At 54.1% G+C, this 24930-nt stretch overlaps 1 protein-coding gene across 1 annotated transcript in view; it reads left to right on the forward strand.

The window, feature by feature from the left end:
- Window positions 1–18357, forward strand: part of MYOCD (myocardin) — a 34157-nt gene extending 15800 nt beyond the window's left edge. The window contains exons 4-12 of the mRNA XM_033076797.1: window positions 1810–1885; window positions 4137–4298; window positions 8087–8262; window positions 9781–9906; window positions 10428–10690; window positions 11025–11178; window positions 12209–13150; window positions 16728–16785; window positions 17382–18357. Coding sequence (XP_032932688.1) covers window positions 1810–1885; window positions 4137–4298; window positions 8087–8262; window positions 9781–9906; window positions 10428–10690; window positions 11025–11178; window positions 12209–13150; window positions 16728–16785; window positions 17382–17950 — 2526 coding nt within the window. The 3' untranslated portion in view covers window positions 17951–18357. The remainder of the gene's footprint in view (window positions 1–1809; window positions 1886–4136; window positions 4299–8086; window positions 8263–9780; window positions 9907–10427; window positions 10691–11024; window positions 11179–12208; window positions 13151–16727; window positions 16786–17381) is intronic.
- Window positions 18358–24930: the final 6573 nt, after the last annotated feature.

Raw genomic sequence — 24930 nt, forward strand, 5'->3', positions numbered from 1 at the left:
TTAAGCCTTCATCCACTGCAGTGCTTAATCAGCTGGCTTAGCTGTGGCTGTGACCTGAACACAGTCCTTCCCAAATGTCCTTCTTGAAACTGTAGCCCATGGTGCACTGTAATCAGTTAGCCTTGAATGATTTAGAATGAAGGAGTGTGTCTTCTTTCATTCAAGGCAATAATTCATATATTGACTAGCAGGAAAAATTGCTTTGTAGCAGGATTTGATTTATTCTTCTGTTTAGACTCTGAGCCATTTCCAATTCCTCTGGTGATCCACAGCTATGCTCCTTTTTTATATTATTCTTATCCAGACCAAATTTCTCTGGCTTGCAAGTGAGAAAGCCATGGGAGATAATGTCAAAATATGCTTTGAGTCAAGCTGAATGATATTCATTGTTTATTCCTGTAACAGAAAACTGTCATTTCTCCATAGAAGGAATTTTGTTTGGTGTGATATGATTTGTTCTTGATAAATCCATCCTGGCTGTTGCTCACCTCCTTGCTATCTTCAAAATTCATTTATATAGATTGTTTGATTACTTGGTCCAGTATCTTGCTGTCTACTTTATAATTTCCTGGTTTCTTCTTCCCATTTCTTTTAAAGCTAGCAATTACTCTTCTTTGCCCAGTTTCCTGGAAAGCCATAGATAGTTGCTATTACTCCAGCCTCATGTGTCTCAAAATTGTTTGGGAACATTTAACTCCTCTGAGTACCCTCTAACCTGTTCTCCAACCTGACAATTGGGGTTTCTTCTCTTTTGTTGCTGAAGGCTCTTGGCTGAGCCACCTGTTTGATAAAGAACCATTTGTCTTTTTAGTCAGGATGGTTTTTAAAAGGCATTAAATCCTGTAGCCATCTCAGCAGTATGCATAATTATTTCTCCTGTTTATGGAACACAGACAGCACTTTCCATTGCCTGATCCTGGCTGCAGAGATCCTTATAAGATCTTTTTCTCGTGATCCTGTACATTTTTTACTGTCAATTTCCAATTTTGCTCCAGCTGCTTGTACTATTCTTTTATATTTATCCTTAAGATTTTAATCTCTTTGAATTATGTACAGTTTTTGTACTATTTTTTCCTGCAACTCAGCTTAGCTAAGAGCTTGTCAAAGTTGAGCTCTAGCTTTTCTTCACCAGGGGATAAGCTTATATTGGTATTCTTGAGGTCATCTTCCCTCAAGGCTGTGTTTCTTGGCCGTTATGGATAGTGTTCCTGTACCTCTGTGTGCCTCTCTGTTCCTAAAGCCATGGCACAAGGTTCCAGGACTGTGTCCATCACCAGCCCAGCTGCAGTGACTGCAAAGCAGATCTTCCCAACCCCGTATCACAGCTTGGGTGAGGAACTGCAGAGCACAGGGGCTGCAGGGCTGCAGGAAGGTTAAGCCTCAGGGCTGACCTGGGCAGAGAGTCTGAGTGGCTTCATGTTCTGCCTGATATCTCACCCCGGAGTGCTGGGCTTCCCACAGAAGCCACTGCTACCAGGACATTGTGGAGCATCTCTCAGAAGTGACGTGGTGTGCAGGCCCACCATTCCCAGGGAATAGGTCTCACCCTTCCTATGAGTTCTCATAACATTTCAGGCATCATACTGATGGCAAAGGGCACAGCAGAGGGTGAAGTGAACAGTCAGCAGCTATGTCACATGGTTCCCTTTCTGAAGAACTTCTGCCCAAGTGTTTCAGTGATGAAAGATGTCATTTAGGAGCTCACTCAACCCAGCTTGTAATAAAGCCAAAAGAACTGTGGGATGGGGCAGGTGCTCTCAGTGCCTTATTGCTGCTCTAGCCAGGTAACTCTGCGTTTGTGTTCTGCAGACTGAAGATTATCTCAAGCACAAGATCAGAAGCAGGCCTGAGCGGTCAGACCTGGTCAATATGCACATTCTGCAAGGTAAGACTGCCCCAGCTTCTCCCACATACTCCTTGTGTCTCCTGCCCTGGGACTCATGTTTCTCCTGCCCTCCTTGTGTTCCTTCAGGAATCTCATTGCCATTACTTTGCTCCAGCTGCTCATGGGGGGCAGATTCAATTGGGACACATCGTATGAAATTCAGTCCAGACCTGCTGTTCAGGAAACAGGACATGTTTTTATTCCCTCACAGACACAGTCCCAAGGCCACCCAGTCTTTCTCCCATCTCTGGCAGGAAGCAGTGTAAGATGCTCTAGGAACAGTGGAGTTAAGAACAGCTGTGAGAGAGAACTCTGTTATTAGACACCAGTGCCAATGTCTGATCATGAAGAGCAAACCCAGGGAATTTGTTGTCCAGGGCACTGAAATTCCTATAGCAGGTCATTGTAACACCTTCCCAAAGCTGGACATATTTTGTGTTCTATAATTCTGGATATTCTAGATGGCAGCCTGTACAGTCAATGACCCAAGAAGAGCTGTATGAAGAGCCCTGCTGTTATCAGTCTGTGAGCCACAGCAGCTCTCTCCTCTCCTCTCCCATCCTGGTGTTCCCTCTCAGCCAGAGAGCTGGCAGGGCTGTATCCCATCACAGACAGCAGAACACCACAGTGTCCCTGTTATCTCCAGAGATAACAAGATCCTTAGAGACAGAGAGGATGTGCAGCCTCCCTCCCTCCTTGAGTCCTGTCACTTGCCTGGAAGAAGCAGATCACTCTGGCAGCTGTGAATTCTGCCCTCTGCTCTCAGCATGGATGCAATCTCTATTTCTTTTTCCCTCTGGCAGGCAGGAGGGCTGAGCCTGGGTTCCGTGCTGGATCAGTGTTGCTGCCTTGCTTTTCCCTTGGGTTTCCATCCCTAAAATAAGCTAGCATCCTTGTTTGTTTAGGAGATGGAGAGAGTCCTTGCCTTAGGTTAAATAATAGAAGCAATGTGGATGGAGATGGGGGGCTGTTACCAGCCATGGAGGCAGCTGCAGTCCCTGGGCATGAACAGGGACAGAGCAGCCAGGGAGAGAGACTGCAGAGAGCAGAGAGTGCCTGGCTGTGCACTCAGCAAGATGCACATGCTGCTCCACACCTCCATTACCTGCAGCCTCTGCTCACACCTCTGTCCATCCTGCTCTGCATTTCAGAGCTGTGTCTTGGCATATCAATTTTGTGGATTTGACTTACAAATCCATTTTGTTCACAACTGGACCTAGAGGTGATTGTAACTGGCCAGGTGACAGTTTGCATCATCCAAGTGCTTTACAGGCACCCTTTCTGTTACAGTTCACCTCAAGGAGCTTATTTGTGTTCAGTGGTCTGTATAATCTGAGGCCAGGAATGGCCCTAGACCAACTCTCCTGACCTCCTGTAGAGAATTTCCATAGTATTAAGCCCTGTAACTTGTATTCTCTACAGTATCTCTTCCAGAATGTGTCCAGGCTTTGAAGATAGAACAACCTGTTCTTACTTGCAGCTGTTCTTACTTTAGACCCTCAAGGGTTTAGAAATGGTCTGGTTTAGAAATGGTCTGGACTCCCTCACTACTCACTCCTGGTCCAAGAGAGGAGCCAGACAGCTTTGTTCAGGAAACTTGTCTAAGTTGCTGTTCTTCTGTCATCCTTCAATAACTGGGGTCTTCTCAACTGGCTTTGGTAGGGCTGCAGCTTCCAGATCTACCTGCTTTTGCTCTGCTCCTCCCCAGCTTGTTTTTCCTTGAAGGCATGGAGCACTGTAGTCACATCACCTCCAAAAGTCCACAGCCAAGACTCAGCATTTTAAATTCTAGTGTAAACCATTTACTCCAGTTGTCAAGCACTGCCAATGGTTCTATTCTCCAGCTGTTTCCTATCTGCACCAGCCCACAAGGGGCCAATGTGCTCCTGGCAGGCAGGAGCTGGAGACCCCTTTGGCCCTTGTTAGTGGCAGCATCTTCATGAAGTTTCCATCACAGATCGCTCCTAGGCCTTGCAGAGGATGGTCCAGCTGTAGGCTGGGTTTGCAAGCCCAGGATGGTAGATAGAGACTTTTGTTTGGGAATAGACAAGCTGGGCCTGAGGCTCAGAGAAGGACCCATGTCCCAAACCCCAGCAGCCCCACTCAGTCCAGCAGAGCAGGTCCTGCTATGCTGAGCCACACTCAGCTATTGGCCACAGCCCCCAGAGGCTGTACTGAAGGGCTTCGTGTTCTCACTGTGTGCTGTGCCCACAGGAACCCCTGGTCCTGATGCTTCTGTTTGGCCTTTTAGACTCGGCTGCAGAGGGGTCCATTCAGTCTACTCAAATGAAGCTGAAAAGAGCCCGACTGGCAGATGACCTCAATGAGAAGATTGCGCTCAGGCCGGGTCCTTTGGAGCTGGTGGAGAAGAATATTATTCCCGTGGACTCAGCTGTGAAAGAGGCCATAAAAGGTGAATGTGTGTGTTGTGTGTGCATGGAGTGGGGCAGGGGCTGCCGGGGACCAGGAGGTACCACAGTGACTGCAGGCAATAACCCACCTGGATGTAAGAGCTGCATTTATTGCTGAAATGCCATTATTTTCACAGTAACCAGCACAGCCTGTGAGCACAGAGCTCTCATCTTAGAGCAGTGACACTGAAAGATGCCCCATTGCTCAGCCACATTCCCTCAGAAAGAACCTCCCTTCTAACACCCCTTCCCTCCCCAAGGCTTTGAGCACAAAAGTGATACTGTTGAAGAGAGGACACTCCTTCCTCTAGCATGGGAGACAACCTGAGTGCACAGATGTTGGTTGTGAGACCAGCCCAGATTCTCCCACTTGTGCCCTGCCAAGCTCTCATATCCCAGTAAATGGGGGTAGAGTGGCCCTAGTGCAGTAAGGCTGTGGATTCTCTTTATTTTTTTTTTTTTCCCACTGGTGCTAGTGGTATGCAGGACCCAGCAGAGCAGGATGTTGCATCCCTGGGGTGTGGAGCATCCTTGGGGTGCTAAATTGCTGGAGAATATGAGCAGGGGCCTGCATTCTCAAAGAGAGTATACTCCTACCAACCAGCACCCAGCACTTGCCTTATGCCTAAGCTTGGTTTTCCTCCATCACCTCCTCCCACCAGAGGAGCGAGGAAGAATCATCCACAATTACTTCCCCCACATTGCTGCAGGGAAGCTGGTGTGGGAGTCAACACAGAGCAGAAAGGTGACTCAAATTTCACCAGGGCCCAGTGCCAGGACAGGGAGATCCAAAAGCAAAGAAAGGAGCAGGAAAGCCCACAGGGTCCTGCAGTGACAGGACAGCAACCCTTACTTTTGACATCTGGGGCTCTCTCCACATATCCAAATTGGCACTCAGGTCTGCAGTGAGGCACTGAGAGCTGCTCTGCCCCTGGAAGCTGCTTGTTCTGTTGCTCACAGTTACTCAGTTAATGGGATAATTTACAATGGTGTAATCCCATTTGAAGGGTCTGTTCTGGAGCTCAGAGCAAGCTGGGGACAATGGCAGGGCCTTGGGACAGAAAGGGTCTTGGAATGACAGGAGAGATGCCAAAAATTAGAGTTGAAACAAAGAAGCACTTTGATTTTTCATTTCATCTCAAAAACCATCTTAAATGACATGAAATATTCCAGGCTCAGACACTGCTCTGTCCTACCCCACAACTATTCCTGCTCTTGGTTTGGAGGCTGTGAAACACAGCTGTGTATGCAGCTTCTCCAGCCTGGCCCTGGAGCTGCTCTGTTCCCAGCGTGTCGCAGCTCTCCGCTTTGAAGGTGAAATGTTCCAGGACTCTGCCTGAAGAGGAATTTTTAAGGAGAGTTCAAGTAAAATCTCCCTGGCCACTTACTAAAGGAGAGAACAGTGGGGGGAAAAAGTTTCAAAAAAATCCACCCCCCTTTTATAAACATTTGAGGCAGTGTGAGCATGACTTTATCCCCTGGAGCTGAGGTTTGGAGACTGGGCAAATGAACTTGAATCTTGAATAGAGTGTCTCTGCAGCTGCCTTGTCAAGAGCTCATGGTAAACAGAGATTTACTGGACCAAACTGTTAAAAACAAAAAGTCTGGCTTAAAAATGATTTGTTCAGTTTTAAATTTCTCTGTTTCACAATGCTCTTCTATCACATTGCTGGGGAAAAATATGTCCCTGTAAGCCAGGGTGAAACATTCAGCACATTGGTGTTGCTTGGTACCATAGGGTGCCATGAGAAGAAGGTGGTGCAGCTGCACCAGGAGCACCATCCAAGCCCTCAGGTTTCTGCAGAAGAAAGGATCCTCAAGCTCATTTATGGAGTCAGAGGCACCTTGTAGTACTTACAGTTTGGGGCAAAGGGCTGAACACAGAGCAGAGATGAGTACTGGCACTTCTGAACGTTAAGCCTTTTGTTTTTGCAATACCAGAAAGATGACAGGGTTTAAAATCATTTTACTTTAACCTTGGAATCTCAACTGTTTATACAGTGGAAAGTTCAGCTGACGTGTTCCTCTAATCACCTCCGGCAGGGTGAGCAGAAAGTGCCAGACCCCAACCGAAAGCCCAAACGTCCCAGTGACAGGAGGCCGCCAGTGCCCTGCATAGCTGAGCAGTGATACAAGAAACTTTTTTTACCAGGTCCTTGTCATCACTTTGTCCAATGCGCTCAAGAGGACAATACCCAGTGCATTAGAAACAGCCCGGAGCAAACACCATCCTGCCTGAGATTACAGCAGGGACACGGGATCGAGAAACAATATGCTCAGGCCGGGCTGGGTGAGAGCAGGACAGATAAGGGAAGCATTCCCCATTGGCACAGGCCTGCAGTATCAAACAGCAGGATGCAGGACATTCCTGTCATGCTCTGGGCTGTCGCTGTGTCCCGAAGGTCCCTTGTGCTCCCAGCTTTGGTACCACTTCCCAACACAAGCTGCCCTGCCAGCTCAGCAGGAGCCCTGCAGATCCGCAAGTCTTCCTTGCTTGGAGGCCTTTTTCCCAAGAGATGTTCACTCTGGCCTGCAGGTGTGGGGAGCAGCTCCCATGCAGTCCAGGTGGCCCATGCAATGGTGCAGTTCCTCAGGGACCTGTTTGGGTGCAGCCTCTGATGGAGAGAATGGAGAGGACTCGGGCCCTCTTTCCAGGGACATACGAAGAGAGCAAGTTTAACATGTCTGATCTCATTTCCCCAGCCCATGTCTGGGCAGCAGCTCAGGCAGGGAGCCAGGGCTCTGTCCTCGCCCACCCTGGCACCAGCAGCTGCAGGGAGTGGAGATAACCCTTATCTCTCAGATAGGGGCAGGGGTCAGAGTAGGAGGTGCGTGTCGTTGAGAAGGTGCACATTGCTAGACCAGCAGCAGGGACAGGTGGAAGCTTGTCCCCAGGCCCTTCCTATTTCCCCATTTGTCACCTCACTATCAGCGTGCCAAGCTGCCTGACAAATGCCAGACATGAGCACGAGGAGATTACAAGTGTGGCCACGCTGCTCCTTCCTCTACCCCAACCTGCAGCTCTCCCGAGGCTCACATGAGACCTTTCTTTCTCAGCACTTTATTTATCATCAAACCTCGGGGTCAAACCCTTGCCCATCTGACTAGGAGATAAGAGTGCAGGAGCTGTGCAGGCTGAGCAGCCTGGGGCTGTCGGGCAGGCAGTAGCAATGGTTTGAACCATATCTGGTAGGTGAAACCTGTGGACAGAGACAGGATGTGGGAGCCTCTGTGCACCTGCAGCCACATCCACTCCTCTTGGCTCTTGTGCTGTGAGCAGATGGATCACACTCCAAGCTGACTTCAACCTCAGTCCTTCTGCTGAGGACAGTGCCATGCATGGTGTGGGTGTTCAGCAGGGCTGCTCAGCTGAGGGAGGGCGACATGTGCCTCTCTCCCATCCCTGCCCAGTGGAGGGGCAGGATAGCAGAGCCCCCCTGCACCAGTCCCACCTCTCTCCACCAACCCTGCCATGCTGGGCTCCTCAGATCCTCCTCTCCCCCTGTCCCAAGGAACGTAGGCCATAGTCCCAGGTCCTCAGACCCTCCTCTCTCCCAAGGGACACAGTCCATGGTCCTGGCTGCTCAAATCATCCTCTCTCCCTGTCCCAAGCTGCCCTGTCCATGGCTCGGGCTCCCTGCTCTACCCCAGCTGGGGAAAGCCCCGGAGGTGTCCGAGCCCCCCGTGTTATCCCCCCCACGGCCGGCCAGGGGGCGGTGGGTGCGGCCGAGGCCCCCACGAGGCTCAGCCCGTCCCCACAGGCTCTGACCATCGCACCTCTGCCCCGCAGGCACCCAGGGCGGCTTTCCCCGGCAGACCGACGCTTTCGCCTTCGAGGAGGACAGCAGCAACGACGGGCTGTCCCCGGAGCGGCCCCGCAGCCGCGGCTCCCCGGGCCCCGCCGAGCCGCCCCCAGGCTCCAAGGCCCCGGAGCCGCCCCCCGCCGGCCCTGCCGGGGCTCCACAGGTAGGGCGAGCCGTCCTGGATCCAGGGGAGATGTGAGGGGACAGGGGAGACTCGTGGGGCTGGCACAGGGAGGGAGCACACGGGGGACACGCGGGGTTCCGGGCCCAGGGCAGTGATTCCTCCGCCTGCTCAGCACGGGTGAGGCCGCACCGTGAGCGCTGTGTCCAGCCCTGGGCCCCTCGGTTCAGGAGCGATGTGCAGGTGCTGCAGTGTGCCCAGAGAAGGGGTGAGGGGTCTGGAACACCAGTGCGGTGAGGAGCAGCTGAGGGAGCTGGACATGTTTATCCTGGAGAAGAGGAGGCCCGGGACAGACCTCATCATTCCCTACAAGTCCCTGACAGGAGGGTGCAGCCGGGGGGGTGAGCTCTGCTCCCAGGGAACAGTGACAGGACAGGAGGACACAGCCCTGAGCTGTGCCAGGGGAGCTTCAGGTGACATCAGGAAGAATTTCTTCACAGAAAGGATGGCTGGGCATTGGGATGAGCTGCCTAGGGAGGTGGGGGAGTCACCATCCCTGGAGGTGTTTGACAAAGCCTGGATGGGGCACTCAGGGCCATGGTTTAGTTGACAAGGTGGTGTTGGCTTACAGGCTGGGCTCGATGATCTGAAAGGTCTTCTCCAGCTGGGATTCTCTGTAATTCTCTGATTGTCTGTGATTCTCTCCGATTCTCTGATTTCTCTGTAATTCTCCGATTCTCTGTAATTCTCTGTGATTCTGATTCTCTGTGATTCTCTCTGATTACTCTCTGATTCTCTGTAATTCTCTGTGATTCTCTCTGATTTCTCTCTGATTCTCTCTCATTTCTCTCCGATTCTCTCTCATTTCTCTCCGATTCTCTCTCATTTCTCTCTGATTCTCTGTGATTCTCTCCGATTCTCTCCGATTCTCTCTGATTTCTCTCCGATTCTCCGTGATTCCGTTTCTGTGGTTCTCTCACCCGCGGGGGGCCCGCGCTGCGCGGTGCCGGCGCTCCCCCTGCCGGCCGGCGCGGGCACTGCAGCCCCGGGGAGCGAGGGGTGGAGCGAGGGACTTGGGGGAAATTGGGGAAACGGGGGAAAATGGGAATGTGGAGGCTGGGAGAACAGCGGGGCCGGGGCTAATGGGGGAACTGGAGTGGACTGAGGAACACTGGAGGGGCTGGGATGGACAGGGGGGAAAGCGAGGAACTGGAGCAGACTGGGGTGGGGGAGGACCAAAGGGATTGTGGCCATCCACGGGTCAGCTGGGAAGTCTGGGCTGGTCTGGGGGACACTGAGGGGTCAGCAGTGAGGAAGGATACGGGGCTCAGATGAAATTGGGAGGGCTGGAAAACCAAGGACTGTGGAGGCAGAGGACTAGGAAAGGACTGGGATAGCCTAAGGATGTGGCTGGGACAGACATGAGGGGATTTAGGATGCACTGAGACATGTGGGGATTGGGAACAACATAGGGTGAGGAAACGGGGTACCAGGAGCCCCTGTCCAGGCTGGACAGCCCCTGGGTCCGGCCTCACAGCCCCTCTTACCTCTCCCTTGTAGGATCGTCCTCCCAGTGCCGATGGCCACGCTCCGGACACTGCCCCGGGGCAGGGCAGCCAGTGCGACAGCCCCAAGCAGCCAGCAGGGCAGGAGAGCCCCACGCTGCCGGTGCCCTCTGCCGTGAAGGTAAGGCCAGAGCCTCTAGGCTGCCCAGGAGAGGAACCAGGCTAGGCCATCCGAGCCTGAAGTACCCATGTGCTGCACCCCAAATGTGTGGGAGCTCTGGGTGTTTGCTCTTAAAGGCTTTGAATAATTCAGGCAGACAACCTTGTGTCAAAAACCAGTTTAATTCGTTGTGTAATGGTACAGGATCCAGCAATATACCTTGCTAGAGGCAATTCAATTGCTTGAGTCCTGCACTGAAAACATCCCCTGGGGCTGGGAACATGAGGAGATTACTAGGCAAGGAGATAATTGGAGTGCCTTCCAGGCATGGAGGGTCATTCTTCATCTCCTGTGCTCTTCAGCAGAGGCTGAAATGGGACACAGTGCCAAGGGAGTCCCCCACATCCAGGCTCAGCAGGTCTTGGAGCTGGAGTGTCAAGGTGCCAGCAGGAGCTGCCTTTGTTCTGTCCCAGGCCTCTGAGGTCCCAGGGAGATGACAGGAGCTCTTCTTACACCTAATTCCTTTCCTTCTTTGCCAACAGTCCAAATCATCCAGTGATAGCAAGAACCGTCACAAAAAGCCCAAAGACACCAAGCCCAAAGTGAAGAAGCTCAAGTACCACCAGTATATACCTCCAGACCAGAAAGCAGAGAAGTCCCCTCCACCCATGGACTCTGCATATGCCAGACTGCTCCAGCAGCAGCAGCTCTTCCTGCAGCTCCAGATCCTCAGCCAGCAGCAGCAGCAGCAACAGCAGCAGCAGCAGCACTTCAACTACTCTGGGATGCACCAAGGACAGCTAAAGTGAGTGGCACTGTGCCAACAGCAGGACTTAGTCCTGTCTCTCTCCAGACTTTCCCTTCTGTATCCATTTTTGCCAGAGCAGGGGCATGCCACAAAACAGAAAAGCTTGGCAACAGCACAGGCTCCTTCCAAGCCATTCTGGCTTTGTATACTGGCTGGGGCATTTGTGACCTGCTGGTGGGACACCAACAATCTCCTACAGCCTGGTTTTCCTTGGCCATCCTGAAGTCTCATATAGGAGACAGCAGACCCAAGGGAGCAGAGGGATGGGATGCTGGGCACCAAGACCCTAAGGGAACAGACAAGTTACCCCAAATCTCCTTTGTTATTTCAGGCAATCAAATGAGCAAATGGTCAAAAGTTCAAATTCTTCATCAACTTCTGGCAACAACACCCCTCTTTCTCCAGTGAAAACCACCTTTTCAGGCCAGACTTGTGTCTCATCTATCAAGCCAGGCCCTCTGCCATCCAACCTGGATGATCTCAAAGTGAGTGCAAACTCTGTCACTACAGGAGCAGAATGTCACAGCCTGAGTGTGCTGTGCTGCCTCTGAGTGTATCAGGGGAATGCCATAGGCTGGGAGAGGCCGTGTTACAGATCAGCTCTCATGCTCTGAGCCACCCAGGAGTACAGCACAGCACCCTGGGGCAGGGATTGGTCACTGGGGACGTTTTGAACATGAGGTCTTGCTGCTTTGCAGGTGGTGAGGGGTGCGCTGCTCTAGCCTGTGTATCAGCAAACCAAAGGTGAAGCCTGTGGGAGCTGCAGGTCAGGCTAAAGGATGATCTGAGCTGCTGCTCCTGCAGCTCCTGGCTCCATCCCTATGTGGTTTTAGGGTGGACATCGTGGATACTCTGACAGACCAGCCAGAGGCCAGTAGGGCAGCACGGCCTCCCCCTTAGTGACTCAGCTCCTCAGCTCTCTGCTTGAGCAGGTACCTCCTGCTACATGCACTGTTTTGAGCACCTCTCATGTAGGCAAGAAAGGGCATAGGGGAGAGTCCCTCCTATTCATATGCTAATGGAACCTCAGTCATGGCAAAGGCCAAATCCTAGGAGCAGAGCCCGGGGGCAGCCCAGAAGTAGAAACAGCATGAGTTTGCCCTAGCTCAGGTGACTGAATCATGTGTCTGAGCACAGAGCATGTGGCTTCAAGGTGTCACAGTCTCTGAGCCATCAGCTGGCTCCTGGTTGTGTTAGAGTCCTCTGCTCATGGAGAAATCTTCTGTAGGAAGGGATTCCTGAGCTGCTTCCAAGGACCACTGCTGGTTCAGGGAGAGTCACAGTTCTTGGAGGAAGGTTTTCCTGTTAGGAAAGATTGAGATTCTGCAGGATGTGCAGTGGTCAGGCCTGTGCATGGTGACTCTGGTGACTGCAGGTGAGACAGGAAGCACCTGGGAAGTCAGAGCTTTAAAGCTGGAAGCTGTGAGCCTGTGAACTGATACTCCTTGTTGAAGCACTGGGTTTCTAAAGGGCTTATCTACCCCTGAGACTGATCAGGAGTGACTTTCCTTCCAGGTGTCAGAGCTGAGGCAGCAGCTCCGAATACGAGGCCTGCCTGTGTCGGGTACCAAAACAGCGCTGATGGAGCGGCTGCGGCCCTTCCAGGAGTGCAGCAGCAGCACAGTGCCAAACTTCAGTGAGATCACCACTGTCACCTTCCCTGTCACTCCAACAAGCACCCTGTCCAGTTACCAGTCACAGTCCTCCACCAGCATGTTATCAAACGGCTTCTATCACTTTGGCAGCACCAGCTCCACCCCACCCATCTCGCCCGCCTCCTCTGACCTCTCTGTGAGCGGCTCTTTGCCCGACACCTTCAACGACGGGCCCATGTCCTCTCCACAGTTTGGTCTGCAGCCATCACCGGTTCATGGCAGTGCTGAGGAAAGCCTCATGAGCAGCATGAATGGAGGGAGCATCCAACTGGAACTGGAAGGAATAGACACAGAGAAAGACAAGATGCTGGTGGAGAAGCAGAAGGTGATCAATGAACTGACGTGGAAGCTGCAGCAGGAGCAGAGGCAGGTGGAAGAGCTGAGGATGCAGCTCCAGAAACGAAAGAGAAGCAATGGCCTTGAGGAGAAGCAGCAGCCTGCTCAGCATTTCTTTGGTGTCCCCATCAAACAAGAGAACACCGTGTCCAGCTGTCCATTTGCATCCAAACAAATGGCCCTGAAAGGCCAGGCCGGCAGCTCGGATAAGCTGAGTAACTGTGGGGTACCGCAGGTGCCCCACATTGTAAACAGCCACTGCTTGGAGCCCACAGGGCAGAGCACCATCACCTCCTCGACATTCCTGAGCCCGCAGTGCTCACCCCAGCACTCTCCCCTGGGGGCTGCAAAGAGCCCCCAGCACATCAGCCTGCCACCGTCCCCCAACAGCCACTACCTGCTCCCGGTGTCCCCCGAGGGCCGCAGCGGGTCCCCGCCGGGCAGCAGCTGCCTCCGCACAGCGCCGGTGAGTGCCAGCCCGCCCCCCCACGGGTCACACCCACACCGGGGAGGACTTTCGGCCTGCTGGCAGCAGGTGGGGCTGCCTGCAAGGGCAGAGAGTATCGCGGATGGACAGTGGGTTGGAAGCTGATAGCACTGCAGGGTCCTTTGCAGGGTTTCTTCTGGGGAGTTCTACCACCACAGCCAGTTGCCCTGGAGGGGCCACAGCACAGCTCTCATGCCCCATGGAGCCCTGGCACAGCTCCTGCTGCCCTGAGGAAGCCCTGGCACAGCTTCCCTCTTCCCCAGGGGACCCCAGCACAGCTCTCTCTGGCCCTAGGTGAGCACTGGCAAAGCTACCCATGTCCTGGGACAGTCCTGGCAGAGCATCCTCTGCTCTGGGAAGCCCTGGCACTGTTCCCTCAGCCCTGGAGAGCCCTGGCACAGCTCTCTCTGCCCCTGGAGGAGTCCTGGCAAGCTCCCTCTTCCCTGGGGGAGTACTGGCACAGCTTCTACAGCTTCTTCTACCCTAAAAGAGCCCAAACCCAGCTGCCTCTCCCCTCAGGGGGAGTCCTGGCACAGCTTGCTCTACCCTTGGGGGAGTCCTGGCACAGCTGCCCATGCCCCATGGAGCCCTGGCACAGCTCTTTACACAGCAGGGAGGCACCAACGTGGATCCCTCAGCTCCTGGGAGAGCCTTGGCACAGTTCCTACAGCCCTGGGAGACCCCACTGCAGGGCTGCAGGGCTTTCCAGCATCTTGCCAAGCCATTGTGGCTCCCAGCAGTGTGTGAGGGATTTTCACCACTGAGTTGGAGGAGAGCAGTTGCCCCAAGGAAGTCTTTTCTCAGGAAGCTGGAGCAGGGCTGGCAGTTGAGGTCTGCAGTCAGAGAGAGCTTGTGCCTCCCCAGCAGGCCACCAGCCCAGCAAAGTTGTCCTCAGCAGCCGCCACTCCTCACTCAGCCCGTTGGACAGGATGCTTGGGGAGGGGGACACACTGCCAGCACAAACCAGCACAAGGTTCTGCTGATCATAGCCCCAGTTCATCCAGTGCCCTCCCAGGGCTCCCCAGGCAGCAGCAGCACCTTTCAGTGGCCTGTGCCATGCGCAAGGGGTGCAAGGTTTCCACACAGGGGTACAGCAGGGGCAGGCTGGGTGTGCAGGACAGCCCATGCCAGAGCAGGGCCTCTCCCAGCCCACAGGGCAGGCACTGGGGTGCAGCCCTGCACAGTGGCACAAAGTGGGGCTCAGGGCTGTGTCCAGAGGATGGTGGGGTAGGTGCCTGGGCAGCTGGCAAACAGCACAGCCAGTGAGGTGGGAAAGAACAGCAGTTCAGGGTGAGAGAGGCAGAGAAGAGCTGCCAGTGGAATGGGCATGGAGGGCAATGGGGTTGTGGTGAGGCAGGCAGTGGGGGTGCTGCAGGGGTGAGGAGGGTGATGGGAACACTCTTTTGGTGAGCTGGGCAATGGGAGTGGAGCAGGGGATGCAGGGGGTGACGCTGGCACTGGGGCTGTGGAGGTGAGCTGGGCACTGCAGCAGAGCTGTGGGGGCAATGGGCAGTGGGACACAGTGCTGGGAGGTGATAATCAAGAGAGGCAGCAGGGCTGCTCTGGGCAGCTGAGCAGTGGTCAGTGAGGCTCAGGAGGGAGCAGCAGCACCACTGAGGCATCTCCAGCTGCTCCCTCACTGCCCAAGGGCAAGGGGTGCACGGAGGGGATGCCCCACTGTGTCCTGCAGCTCATCCCAACTCCAACACCTCCCATCCTAAACATTCCTCTGCTGCCTGCAAGGGACTCCCAGGGGTGAGGGTCCTTCTTCAGCAAGAACTCTTCCTTTGTGCCCAGCACTGGACTGGTGTTTCCCATGAGCCAGGAGTAGTGTTCTTTCCAACTACCCTCCACAGAAAGGTGGCCAGGATGTTCATGGCCAGGCAGAGTGACCTCACTGCTGCCCTGAATCCACTCTTGGATCCAACCCACCTTGAAGGACAAGCCCCTGGTGCTGGTTTTTGTGGAACAAGGCCGTGGCCAGGCAGTGGGGAAGGACACACAGGGGACCAGAGATGAGGGGGACAGCAGCTGACAAGGCAGTGTGCTTCAAATGCCATTCATCCTGTGTGGGGAACCTGGCAACAAGTTGGCAGAGATATGCAGGTGTTTGGGACAAACAGAGATTTCCCTCTTTTGAGTGATCTTCCCTGGCTCTGTGAGATGCCCCGAGTCAGGTGGTGGTGGGGAGGGGCTGGGTGTGGCTGGGGAAGTGCCTCATCACTGGCCAAGCACAGCTGACCACCAGCAGCAACTCTGTCTTCCCTTTGTCCTGCATGTCCGCAGCTGGCTGAGCACCGGGCTGTGCTGTGACACCGTGTCTGTGCCCTGGCAGTGGTGAGAGGCCAGCCTGGCCCTGGGTCCCAGAGCTAGCTCAGGAAGCTAGTTTACCTGCCTCTGTGCTGCTCAAAGCCAGGCATTTTGTCTGAGTTTGTCTGACCCACAAAATTGTCATTTTCGCTGGCACCACACCGACCTCAGCAGGGATGAGAGCAGGGCCTCCCGCCGTGCATTGACTCCATTTCCCTGTATTTCCCCATGCAGATGGCTGCGCAGTCAGGCCAAAAGTTTTCTATTTCATCCCCAACTTTTTGTAAGTCAAGCCCAGCCCTGTCAGAGGTAAAGCAGCCTCCACCCTATGAGGATGCAGTGAAGCAGGTAACTGCATGGTTTTTGTTTTCTACAGGGCTGGGGCTGCCCATGATGTCCTTTTGCAGTCAGTGGGACTCAGCTGCAGGAGTTCAGCCCGTGCTGGGGTCTCTGGGTAGGACAGGGCTGTTTCCATGAGGAATGGGCTTTTTTGAAGGGTTAGTTGCTGACTGGCTGTCACAAAAGAGTCGGACACCCTGCTGGACAGGATAGTGTCCCCTGTGCACCCAGGGGTGCTGACCCCCCCCAAGTCCCCTGGAGTGCCAGTGTACTCTCTTTCAGTGCTGTGTGAGAAACAGACCCTTGAGCATTCCCAGGTCACCAGGAAACCTCATCCTGCTCCATGCCATCTGCCCCCTGAGCCATACCCTGGAGTGCTGTTCCTGCAGGGAGGACTGGCCACAGACAGGAACACCTTCCTTCCCATCAGAGTCTGGGAGCAGCTCAGTGCTGGGTCTGGTGGTGCCTTTAGGAAAGTGGAGTGATGCTTTTGCAGGGTGAGAATGGGCTTATGCCAGCATGCAGGAGATCTTCCAGGTTCTGCTCAGGGAGAGGAGGGAGACTAGGCAGTGCAGGGAGCAGGGAGGGCAGGCAGGCATGTGCCAGTGTGAGGTGCTGGGGCCAAAATGTTGGTGTGTCCTGGGACAGGGCAGGCTGTGGTGGCCACTGAGCAGAGGGTTGGCAGCAGGGAAGGGTGCTTTGCTCCCTGGATCCACCAAGATTGTGCCCTGCAGTGCCCTGAACGCTGCTGCCAGCCCCTGTTGGTATGGCCTCTCTTCTGTGTGGGAGGAAGCCATTTGTGGGGTCAGAACCATCTTTTTTGGGGTCTAGAGCCATCCACCTGGCTTGTGGCTGGAGGGACTGTCCTCCTAATGCCCTCTACTCTCCTCTTTGTCGTTTGCTGCAGCAGATGACACGAAGTCAGCAGATGGACGAGCTCCTGGACGTGCTGATTGAGAGTGGAGGTATGCTCTGCTTCCCTCTTCCCCTCTGGGGCTTTCCCTGCAGGCCAGCATCACTCCGTGGGGCTCAGTGCATTCTGTGCACCCCAGCAGAGCTGCCTGGGTTGAGTACAGCTTTCCCCTGCCCTCCCTGTGCCAGCAGCCACTGAGATTGAGCCCAAAAGCATATTGGCCTTCCCAGAACCTGTTCCTGCCAACCCCATGGGGTGGTCTGGGCTTGGCTGTCACTGTGCAGAGAGAAGGAACAGCAGGGCAGGAGCCCTGTGCACAGCACTGCCAGCCCCCTCCCCACAGAGCCCCCAGTGGCCCCACGTTCCCAGGGCTGCCAGTGCCATCTCCTACACTGAGCACTTCTGGTGCCCTCTCTGTGCCCTTCCCCAGCCCCCTGGGGACAGCTGCCAGTGTTTGTGCCCTAGGGACTGTGTCAAACCCAGGGGATCAAGGTCAGAAAGCAGGAATGTGCGAGGATTCCCGCAGGGAGGGTGGGCAGGCGGTGCCAGGACGGAGTGGGGAGCAAGTCTCCATAGGGATGGCCAGGAGGTCAGCTGGAGGGCTGGGGGGCACTGCCAGAGCACCTCAAACCCCTCTCTTGTTGACAGAAATCCCGGCCAATGCCAAGGAAGATCAGTCCTGCCTGCAGAAAGTCCCTCAGATCATGGTGTCTACGGGGAGCTCCGGTGGCTCTGTGGCCAAGGGCTCCGCCCCGTTCGAGCCGGTGTCCTCGGCGCCGCTGCCCTTCGAGCACTGCCCGGGCAGCAGCGACGCGCACCTGGAGGTGCTGCTCAATGCCCACAGCCCCCTGGGCAGGGTCAGCGAGATGGCCCTGCTGAAGATGGGGGGAGAGGAGCCCCACTTCGAAGGGATGATGGAGGGGTTCTCCGGCAAAGCCGCGGATGAACTGCTCAACTCCCAGGAGATTTTACAGACTCCCCTGTCGCCCATGGAAACCCAGCTGTCCCCTTCTCCTGCCGAGGGCTCCGGTTTACAAATGAGTTTCACTGAGTCTCCGTGGGAAACAATGGAGTGGCTGGACCTCACCCCCCCCAGCTCGGCCACCGGCTTCAGTTCGCTCACCCCCGCGGGCCCCAGCATCTTCAACATCGATTTCCTGGATGTTGCCGACCTCAACCTGAACACCAGCATGGACCTGCACCTGCAGCAGTGGTGAAGGGACGTGCTGGGCAGGATGCTGTGAGCCTGCAGCAGGCAGCACAATGTTCTTGTCGTGCCAGAGAACATGCAGGGCTAACGTGCCTCATCCAGGGGAAACTGGAGTCATTTTCCCAGCATATAAACTTGTTTGAATTTCCAGTCACTGAAAATTGACAGCACAGCTCTGGTACTTTGGTTTTCCTCCATTGACACAACCCCACAGAGGACACCAGTGCCTGAAACAACACTTCTTTGATTGACAAGTATTTCCATTTTCTTTCTTTAATCTTTCCCCCCCAGTTTTAGCAGTCACTCTCGTGAGAACTGGAGCAGCTCATGACAAGACTGTGTGGTGAAGTGACCTCACCTGGATGGCAACAGGAAGTCATGGAGAGGGAAGCCCACTGTTGCCCTCCTCCTCTCCTCTCCTCTCCTCTCCTCTCCTCTCCTCTCCTCTCCTCTCCTCTCCTCTCCTCTCCTCTCCTCTCCTCTCCTCTCCTCTCCTCTCCTCTCCTCTCCTCTCCTCTCCTCTCCTCTCCTCTCCTCTCCTCTCCTCTCCTCTCCTCTCCTCTCCTCTCCTCTCCTCTCCTCTCCTCTCCTCTCCTCTCCTCTCCTCTCCTCTCCTCTCCTCTCCTCTCCTCTCCTCTCCTCTCCTCTCCTCTCCTCTCCTCTCCTCTCCTCTCCTCATCCAGTCCTTCAGGCAGACCTGTTGGGCTCATCCTGGCCATGCCCATGCCAGGGTGAAGAGCAGGGGGCTGTGCCCAGCAGGTGCCAAGTACCCTGCTCTGGGCAGCCTCTGCTTCCCTGCTGCCCGAAGCTGCAGTGCCCCATCCCTGCAGAGCTCTGCTCCAGGTGGATGAGAGATGGAGATCACCATGTTGATGGTGGCACCTTGGCATGTCCTGAGGGGCTGAAGGCCCAGGAGCCCGTCCAGGCTGCATTCTGAGCTGAATCAGGCTGCAGCCTGTGACCTTGGAGCAGAGAGCTCTGGACATTGGAGGCAGATGTTCAGGATGCAGGCGCAGGAATGGCGGGGATGTGGCATCCCAGTGGAGCAGCCGTGTCCCCGGTGCACACAAAGACGTGTGTGATGTGTTTTGGCCGAGGTAGGAGCAAGTGGTATGAAAGGACCAGCCAGGCTTTGGAGGGGCTGTTCTGTGCACAGCCAGGTCCGGGTGATCTCCGCCCCTTGCATGACCCGGGAGCAGGGGGAGCCGGGCAGGGAGCCTCAGTGAGCACGGGTGGGGCGGAGCTGAGCGAGCCGTCCTGTGTGGCTGAGGCTTGGTGGCAGTGCCTGCTCCTCTGCCATCCCCCTCCATCCTTCTGCCCGTCCCTCGATCCCCAGCAGTCTTCCCCTCCTCCCTGAGTGTATCCAGCGTCACTGCTCCCTCAGCCCAGAGCAAGGCTACGGAGAACAGCTGTGAATCACCGAGCCTGGAGGAGCCCGTTCTCCCGAAGCCGGCAGAGAAGGAAGCTCTCCCGCAGTGATGCTCCCGTTTGGAATCACCAGCATTTCTCCTATGAGTCTCTGTGCAATATTCTTCCTCAGGCTCTAGCAAGAAGGAGCCTTTGCTTCACTTCTTGGCTTCCACCAAAGAACTTGCTGCAGACTGTGTGATGGACACGTCTGTTCATTGCAACTCTGGTTTTGCCAAAGTAAATATTGTTGCTGACAAAGATTGTTAAACTATTTACAGACTGAGTGTATTTAATATTTGTGTTACTGGAAGGACAGCACACGGAGATGGAGCTGCTGGGAGGAGGTCCAGCCTGGCCGTGGCTCCGTGGCGCTTCCCCAGGGATGCTGGAGCTGTGGGAGGCAGCTCTGCAGCCCGGGCAGTGTCCCCAGTCCCTGGCGTTGTTGCATGCTGTATAAAGCACGTGGCAGTAGCTTTCAAGTCACTATTTAAAGCACCACTTTTCTATTGTACAAATGTCACAGGGCACTGCTAGGATAGACAATCACAGGTTGCATTTTTTTAAAAGAATTTCTTTTTCTAAGTGAGAGATTTTTTTGAAGCCGGTCCATGGAGCATATTCAGAGCACTTGAACCAGAGTAGTGTTAGCTGCTCCACTGCGGCCTTGTACAGAGTTTTCCAGCTAACTTTCTCCTCTCAGCAAATGTATTTCCTTATTTAAAGGGATGCTGTCAGCTTCAAACCTGTAAGCAAGCACATTTCCTTACCTATGTTACCAGCAACACCTTCATTATTAAAACCCTTGTCTTGCCACTCTGTCTGCTCATGGTTTGCTGTTTGACTTCACCACTGGGACACCCACAGCTATCCCAGCTGCCACCTGCTGGTACCAACTCCATGCCCTGGGACAGCTACAGTCCTTCAAGGCCAGATGAATTTCATTCATGGCAGCAGTTTCTCCTGGAAGATTTATGAACACACCAGCCAAAGTCTCCTGTCTTTTTCTTCTGTTGGCTCTGGCTTTGCTTTGTTGTCCTGCAGACCCCACTCCTTGGGTCCCCCCTGTAAGGCAGAGCTGACCCCCTGCACAAGCCCCTCAGTGTTTTTGTCAGCACTGGGCTGGTGGCTGCAGGGTGCTGGTACAGGCAGAGCTCTGCCACAGCCAAACCCCACAGGCACAGCAGGCTGGGACCTCCCCTGGGGGACCTTGGATCCTTCTCCACAGCAGCCCTGTCTGTCTCCAGATTTGTCACATCTTTGATTAGAAAAGGTTCCCAGGTATTTGCCCACCTGTGTGCAAGGAGGGACTGCCCAGGTGGGCTAAAGGTGAAATGCCCCTGAGACCTGGCTCAAGTGAATCTGCAAAGAGGTAGATGAACAAATAACCAGTTTCTATGAACATCTTTTAATGTCTAACCCTCACCCTGCAGCCAGGGTGATAAACTGTGATAAACTGCCTGGGCTGAGTCAGCTCGTGGTTACTCAGACAATGAGGAGACAAGTCTCAGCCTAGGATTGTTTCAGGAATAACCATGGACTGAACACCATCTGCCTGCTGGGGAGAGCCTGCCTGTGCTGCCCCCCTGCAGCAGAGCAGCTGGGGAGGCTGAGTCCAGAGCAGGGTCCTGCCATGGGCAGAAGGAGGGATCAGAGGGATCCTGAGTCTCCTTCCAGGCCCCAAAGGACACCAGCCGCAGATTTTCTGCTGCATGAAGTCAGCCCAGCTCTGGTCCTCCAGCCAAACTGGAGCAGCCTCCTGTGAAAGCAGAGGGTGTGCCAGTGGGATGGGACCCCTCCCCTTCCATTGCCTCGAGTCAGTCCTCACTCAGTCTTCCATGTGTAGGTGATTTTTCCACACAGTCTGTCCCAAAGAATTTAGAGTTCTGGGATTTTCCTTTCTCTCAACAGCAAGCTGAAGGATCCCAGTGATGTCCCACTCTCCCTCAATCTTCCTGCCTGAAAAAAACAGAGGTAATCCAAAATAAACAAACAATAAATGTTCTGAGAGTCAAATTAACATTTTTTATGCCTTTAGCAAGCGTTTTTAAAATGTGAGCTGCCTGTCTCAGTTGACCAAACAGTGCTTCCCACATCACAGTCACTGAGACATCCACAGCATCTCCCCACCAGCTCCCAGGTGAAGACAGACCATGGTTCAGGGTTTCCCTCCCACAGGCACAGCATGGACACCCCCACAGGTACCCAGGCTTTACCATACACAGTTCTGCTAACCAGCAAACCTTCTAAGTGTGAGGAGCTGGCTTCCCACACACCAAACCCTTCTCAAGGGGCTGGCACAGCTACCCCAGCAGGTTACACCCCTGCACCCAGCTCTTGTGCTCAGCTGAGCGGGGCTTTGCTGCTTGGACATGCCACATTCTCCTGATGGGAGGTATCGGGATTTATGCCAAGACAAAGCCCACAGACTGCCCTGCTGTTCTATTTCCACTGAAAGTGCCGTGTGTCTCCAGGAGAGGGAGTTTGTGCTTCATCTCCTTCTCCCAGCTGTAAACATAAAGGAAAAATACAAAGGCTGTTTCCTGCTCTCAGAGCAGTCATTCCATCTTATCATGCTCAAAGCAATAGCCACGTGTGATTTGTATCAGGAGTCGAAGGGAAAATTGAGTTGTTTTAAAATGCAGCACGTATGTGTTAACAAAATCATGGAACCACTGAGGCTGGAAAAGCCCTCCCAGACCACTGAGTCCAACCTGATCCCCACCCTGTCCCCAGCCCAGAGCACTCAGTGCCACTTCCAGGAATTCCTTGGACCCCTCCAGGGATGGACACAAACCCCCCTGGGCAGTTCCAATCCCTGAGCACCCTTTCCATGGGGAAATTCCTGCTGTGTCCACCCTGAGCTCCCCTGGCCCAGCCTGAGGCCGTTCCCTCTGCTCCTGTCCCTGTTCCTGGAGCAGAGCCCGACCCCCCCCGGCTGTCCCCTCCTGTCAGGGACTTGTGCAGAGCCACAAGTTCCCCCTGAGCCTCCTTTTCTCCAGGCTGAGCCCCTTTCCCAGCTCCCTCAGCTGCTCCATTCCCTTCCCTGGACATGCTCCAGCCCCTCCATGTCCTTCCTGTCCTGAGTGTCCCAGAGCTGCCCCAGCACTGGAGGTGCCCCAGCAGTGCCAGCACAGGGGAACCCCCAGTAACACAGGCCTGAGCACTTCATTTATACTCATCTGGCCCCCAAAGGAGAGACAGGGATGGGATGAAGGCCAGGGGAAGCCATGCCAGAACATTAATGGAGATACTGCCCATGCAATTCCAAGTGTTCCTGACAGAACAGGCAATGGTGCACATCTGCATTCCACCTACTTGGGTCCAGGCAGGGATGGGTTTGAGCTCATCCAAACCTCCAAGCTGGTCTTGGAGCTCCCTAGACACATAATGACCACTACAGAGCACAGTGGGATCTTCTGGATGCTCTGTGATGGTTGTTGAAGATCTAAGAAACACCTTGACCATGCCAGTGGGCACACAGGTGTTAGGTGCCAGTCTGGGCCATGAAGCACAGCCAGTGGCCAGTGGCTCCAAGTCCTCTGGGAGGCTGATCCAGAGTCCTGGCACTGAGCGTGGAAACCAGGGCAGCCTCTGAGCCCGTGTGCTGGTACAGAGGGAGAGCCAGAGCCGAGCCCTGCAGACCTGGCTGTGATGCCCAAAGGAAAATTCCCAGCCCCAGGGCCAGAGAAAGCCATCACACATTGCTCAAGCAAGGAGAGCTGGAATTGTCCAAGGGCTGTCAGGAGCAGCAGCAGTGGCCCTGTGCAGGAATGGATCCTATGGGAGACACCAGCAGCATCTGGGATGAGGTCAGACTTTTTCTGTGCTGCCTCAGCAGTGACACAGTGACAACAGGATCCTCGGTGAGGGCACTGAAGTGCCCACAGGCAGGGAAGAGTCCAGAGGGAGAATGGAGCATGAGTTCAACAAGGAGCAGTTGAGAGGGACTGAAATGTCCATAAATACATTCCTTCCCAGGGACAGAAGGATCATCCCTGGTGTGTGCTCAGATTTTGTCTTCTTCCTTCACCAAATAAGGGATTGGATTCTGACTGAAGGTGACCCAAACATCTCCAAAGTATTGTGCTGACAACACAAACTCCAGAAAAAGGCTTGTTGTGGTGGGAACGCAGAATTTAGGCAAACCAACACGACTTGAGCTATGTGAGCCTTTCACACTGTGCATCTCCACACAGAAAGACCTACAGCTCCACTTGTCTTCCCTGCCTTCCCTTCTCTCAACACAACTGTCACCCTCCAAGGGCTGAGACCCTGCAAGAGCTGGTGTCAGGTGATCCCCCCATTCCCAGATGTTCCTGATCCTGAGGTATACTATGACCAGCCGACCTCTGCAGGATGCACTGGCTCTCCCCTCTCCTGGACTGTCCCATCCACCCCTGGAGCAGGACTGGCATTTGTGACCAGGCCCTCTCCCCCAACACTGTTCTTTCCCAGTGGGGCTGCTTTCCCAGTTCTGCCCACTTGACCTGGCAGATTCCAAGCCCTCCACAGCTCCCAGGCAGAAGAGACTTCCCAGCACCAGACAGCAGGACTTACTCTGAGACCATCTGGGTTCTGCAGACCTTGACTGCTCTTGCAAAACTAAAGCAGCCATCAGAGCTGGGAGCTGCAGCTGCCCTTTCCCTGGAGGGTGGGACAAAGGGTCCTGAGCCACCAGAACCTCCCTGTGCTGCAAACAGTGCTCACCTGAGAGGCACCAGAACACTCTGAGGGCCCAGCAGTCTTCCAGAGAGAGAAAACATATCCAGAGCTCCCTACACCTCTTTCATTTGGCACAAGCAGGTTTGAAGGTTGCTTTCCTCTTCCACCTCAAGGACAGGCCTGGAAGGCAGCTCTTAGTGAACCTTCCCGTCCATGTCTGACCTTACAAAATGAAAATAACAAGGTCACAGTCGCATCTTAGTTTTATTACAACTGACCTGCAGGCAAAAGGATAGAACTATTACATAAACACTCTGATCCATGTATAATAGCTTAAATAGAGGAGGAAGTCAAACCAGGATACCGGATAAAATATTCGGAAGCTCTTTGAAGCAGTTATGTTCCTGAGCTTCATTTTACAGACAATAAGGCAACATCCCTGCACATCAGCTTTTTGATATTTTTATACATTTTTTCTATGGTACAAGAAAAAAAATAATAACCAGAATTCACAATGTACAGTTCTTACACTATTTTCACAGATTCTGAACACTATACACCTTTTTTTCTTTTTTTTTTTTAATAGATACATTGCAATAAATGGTGCACCCTTAATTTATAATGTTGAATAGGCTAAACCTGTCCTGTACAGTCACTCAGGCAGCAGCACCTCACTCCTGTCAGTGGCAGCTCAAAGCTTTGCATTTCCTTTCCCAGCAAACTGGTCCTGGGCTGGAGATGGGACGGCACCAGAGCACAGACCCAGCCATCCTGAGAGGGCACAGCAAGGCAGCCCTGTGTGTTCTGGGAGGTTCCATCTCAGGGCTGGCCCTGAGAAGTTTTTGGGTTCCCTGTCACTGGGAGAAGTGAGTCGGGCTTTCACACCGAAGCGGGGGGCAAAGCCCCACCTGTGGC

The sequence above is a fragment of the Catharus ustulatus genome, chromosome 20 (assembly GCF_009819885.2).
Source record: "Catharus ustulatus isolate bCatUst1 chromosome 20, bCatUst1.pri.v2, whole genome shotgun sequence".
Lineage (NCBI taxonomy): Eukaryota > Metazoa > Chordata > Aves > Passeriformes > Turdidae > Catharus > Catharus ustulatus.